General features: G+C 36.9%; 1 protein-coding gene across 1 annotated transcript; it reads right to left on the bottom strand.

Annotated features, from left to right (window-relative positions):
• Window positions 1-1,560: 1,560 nt before the first annotated feature.
• Window positions 1,561-4,447, bottom strand: LOC101298827 (ubiquitin-conjugating enzyme E2-17 kDa-like). Its single transcript, XM_004306652.1, has 4 exons — window positions 4,302-4,447; window positions 3,491-3,618; window positions 2,377-2,481; window positions 1,561-2,064 (listed from the first exon to the last, which is right to left on the bottom strand). The coding sequence occupies exons 1-4, from the start codon at window positions 4,369-4,371 to the stop codon at window positions 1,921-1,923; spliced, it is 447 nt and encodes a 148-aa protein (XP_004306700.1). The 5' UTR covers window positions 4,372-4,447; the 3' UTR covers window positions 1,561-1,920.
• Window positions 4,448-4,740: the final 293 nt, after the last annotated feature.

Here is a 4,740-nt window from a genome sequence, read left to right on the forward strand (position 1 = left end):
AAGTTGCTACTGAGTTTCTTTGGTTTATTTCAAATATTTTTGTTGCATGTTTGGATGCTTATTGCATTGTCCATGTTGACATCAAGTCATTTAGGGCATTATTCGGATGACTCATTTTTTTCGTAGCTTTGACCCCACCCCTATCCAAAAAAATAAAATAATAAAAACTTTGGTTTTGAGCCAGTACAAAAGATTGTTTGACCATCAAAGTATTTTCGAACTAAAATATCAATTTCGCTTACATGTTTCTTTTTCTTTGCATTATTTTTATAAAAACAAACAATAATGGACCGATGTAGCAACTCAATAAATAATCAGTAAAAAATAAAAACTATCGTTTGCTTGGTAACCAAGTATTCAACTCTTGCTCTACTTTTCCGTTATAGCAAATTAGCAATCAAGGATATATTTCATTTTCCCACATGTTGAAATACCTCACCAAATATAGATCCATTCGCCAGCAAGAAACTAGGATAGAATAGTGGAATAATTAGGGGCACTTCTTGTTTCTTGGTCTCCAAGTAGCTCAGTCAATTCATACTTTCAGAGTTTCAGTTTCCTAAAACTGACAGCTTCATTTCCTAGTTAGTTAAACTACTCAATCTCTGCCGTCCATTACTTAAAACTCTGTAACTGAAAATGAAATCTTATTTTCTTTGACATATTGAAGGGGAAACGAACCCTAATTGGAAGGCAAGAAATAAATCAATAATTTTAATCGGGTCAATTTTCATTCTTGGCCAAGAAATATGTTTGGCGTGAATAAAACTTTCTCTTATTTCTCTCATTTGTTGCTGTCAATAATTTCCTTTGAGGCTGTCACTATAGCTCAGTCACTATCCTATTAATTTCTTTCAAAGATTTTTCCCATTAATTTGAAATTGGTGTTTTCCTTGGTAAGATTATAGGAACCAGACCTGCCCATGAAATAGTGGGAGCCTTTAACCTCTTATAGGAAGAGCAGAAAATGGACAAAGAAAGAGCACAAAAGGGGATTGTTTTTTGCAGGCAAACCAAACTTTGGCTTGTCTCCAAATGTGAATGAGGATGGGAAAGTTGCCTCTTACCCATCTGCTTCAAGTTTCAAAAATAAGATAAAATAAATAAAAATATCTCAGAGACTGGAATTAATATATTTGATAGTGCAGATGGACCATACGAAACTTGGAGAGCAAGCATGCACAGATGGGATATTTGTTTTTACTGCCAGTAGTGACACAGTTTCAAAGGTAGCACAACTCTACCACTACACCTGTAAATTGAGTGGTGATGATGTAGAGTCAGGAAATATGTGGATACAGATAGAAGAAGATGAATTTTACAGCAAGGAAACTTTTTCACCAAGGAAATGAAGCTCTCATCACACTAGGAAAAGAAAGATGAGGCTCACAAGTCTTGAATCAACAATAAATACTTGCTGTTTTGATGGACAAATTAGAATGAAAACTTTTATTACGAATTAATCAGAATAGGAAATGGCCGAGTATCAGATATTTTGTCTGGATTGGAGGGTTGAGCCAGATGTAAACAAATGTCCTTCTCTGGGACCTTTGACTGTTTCTGTAAACAGCTCCAGTTCTCTATAGAAATATCCAAAATCATACAAGCAACTGTTTAAACATCAACAAGAAATCCTCAATATAATGCAAATGTTAGAAGTACACTAGTGTAGGGTACATTATAACACATGAGTGAATAAGCTTCTAGTTTTACATATACAATACAACAAACATTAACTTCTGATACTTCATAGCTGCCAGATAGGTACCCATTTGAAGCACCTAGCAGATTGCTATAATTTCAGAGGGGCACAAGCAAATCTATTCCTCAATGTCTATTATAATAGTACACGCCAGGCTTCTATTATACAAAACAGGGAATACGATGTTGGTGTCTTACATGTCGTTGGCTCACAACATACTAACCCATAGCATACTTCTGGGTCCAGCTCCTAGCGGTTGTCTCGTACTTTGACCGGTCTGTCTTGTACATGTGAGCAATTTCCGGCACCAGGGGATCATCCGGGTTGGGGTCAGTCAACAGGGAACAAATGGATAGCAACACCTGAAAAAGGAAACAAGAACCTTTCCCACCCACTTAAGAACCGGCAGAAACAAATGAGCGAACAGGGTGTAGAGATACTATGCATTAACAAATGACAGTCATCCCCGGTGTCAAATGTCCTTAATGGAAATCCAGATGAAGATCCAAATTAAAAAAAATAATCTCAAATACCAAAATATAATATCAAAAATGATGCTTCATATTTAAATCAGACACTACGGAAGATATGCAGTTCTGGGAACAGTAATCTTGGACTACGGAATTGGAAAGCTAGTCCATATTAATTAAAAACAATCATTAAGAGATCAGAACCTTGGATATGGTCAGAGCAGGGCTCCACTGCTCTTTCAAAATGTCAAGGCAGATACTTCCGTTGCTATTGATATTTGGATGAAAGACCTTAGTCCTAAATGCAACCTGCAATACAATTCGGTGACAATTGATATATGTAATTTTAGTAGCTTGTAGACATTTGAGCCAAAGCATTTATGACAAATTAACACACGATGCAAAAAGCCAATAAGATTTTGAAGTTCTCTTAAGATTTTCGAAGGACTGTAAAATTGGTCCTAGACTTAAAAGCCAACCAAAATCGATCTTATTTCTTCATGCAATGATCAGCCAAGGCAGAAGTTGTAGAGAGTTGGATTAAGCAATACATTAGGTGGCAGGTAGCTCTACGCTAAGGTTTCCTGACTTGGTTCAATACCAGAGACAATATATCCAACTTGAGGCTCTGTGTATGTCTTGACCCTATATATTTATAAATCATAACCCGGAAAAAGTGTCTCAGTCAAAAGATCATATTAAATTTAGTTGTATGAACCAAAACCATCAGTAACATTTTACTCTTTACCGACCTCTTTCGTACAAAATTGAGATCCTCCGGATCAAATATATCGAAGTCCCTATGCTTCTTCAAATATATGAGAAACAATGAGAATGCAAAGACTCCCACCCCGACGAGTAGATCACCACCTGATCCACCTATGTCATTAACCTCTGCCGTCATCTATCTAAACCTCTCCTATACAGCAGGTATGGTAGGTATTCAGCCTTACTTATTAGTTTTGTTAATACTACCAAGCTGATTTATATTCCATCATACATAAAATTTCATAGAGGTAAGGTATGAACTTGTGATTAAAATTCACTCCAACAATAGACAGAATTCTTAAAATTGTTAAGACATTACTATTTCCAATAGTACAATGAAGGTCAACCAATTAATTATGAGTTGAAACAAAATTGCCGTTTTTTCCTGACAAGTTGGCAGAAAGACATAGTTCATCTTCTTTCCTGGAAAAATGATACTATCAGCAATATTTTTTCTCATGCTATCAAATTTGTAAGTCATGACATTGATTGGGTCTAATTTGCAGTAGGTATGAAGCTAAATAAACAACTTCTAAAGAGTATGCCATACCTTAGGTGGTTTAAACGGATAATCAGGAGGGAAATGAATGGTAACCAAAAAGACACCCCCTGCATAAGGACTATCAGGAGGGCCCATTATCGTCGCTTGCCAATGAAACATGTCTTCAGCAACAGGCCCTGTCATCAAATACAAGTAGTGAACCTCAATATAGTTTCACGTTATACAATTATTGCTTTCAAACCAGCTCTAACATTTTGATCTTAAATGAATATGAAGAAAGTGGTCTTCTTTGGAAGCACTTTCATTTAGTTGATTTTAAAGAATAAAAGAAAAACTTCCGAAAGTTGTTAACTTTGGTGTCATTTGGTTAGGCTCTAGATACACACATTTAGAATCCTATAGCTATCATATATGATCAACCACCATACATTATAGTGTCGGCTCCACACAATTTTCCTCAAACTGACCTCAGATCATTCCGATAACTATCCACACCTCCTCAACTCAATCTCTGTCAGCACATTACAACACCAAAGAATTTACACAAGCTCTCAACTTTTTTTTCTCTCTCTCAATCAACACACAAGGTTTTCCAAGTCTCTTACTTTAAACAAGTTCACTCCAAAAAACCAGTAAACTCAACAATCCTATAACTCACATTCACAGCTCTCCTAACCAACTTCACTTCACTCCTCGCTAACCACACACAATCACTTCCACTCAAATCCATCAAAAACCGAAAATCCATAACAAAATCCAATACTTTACTAAGCATATGAACAACAAATTCAAAGATCGAGCTTCGAAAAAGCGAAAATCAATAAGAGCATGAAAATCTAAAGGAGAAGTGAGACTGTACCGGCGCTGCATGAGGTCGGGGGATCCTTCTGGAGATCCTTGAGCTCCTTCAAGATCCGCTTGGACGCCATGGACGCAGCTCGCGTAGATCGTCGCGGATCTAAAAGGAGGCACAAGAAGAACGAAGAAGAAGAAGAAGAGCAATGATTTCAGAGAAGTATAATACGTGTTATATGTCATTATGTGATTCACAGAGAGATTCCATCATTGATTCGTTGGTTTTGGACCGTTGGTTTTGATGACTTGGGTTTGTGGTGGAGTTTGGACGGGTGGGATTGGAGTTTGGACGGAGGAATTTGTTATTCTGTGGGACCTGGGGAGGATGTTGACGTTGCAGAGAAAGTTTTTGACCCACTTGAGTGCTTGACTCTATGGATGGTCGTGGGTCGGGTTATGTGAGAGCATTTTAGAGGATGATAGAGTTTGAAATTAGTTTTTGT

This window comes from Fragaria vesca, linkage group LG7, assembly GCF_000184155.1.
Source record: "Fragaria vesca subsp. vesca linkage group LG7, FraVesHawaii_1.0, whole genome shotgun sequence".
Lineage (NCBI taxonomy): Eukaryota > Viridiplantae > Streptophyta > Magnoliopsida > Rosales > Rosaceae > Fragaria > Fragaria vesca.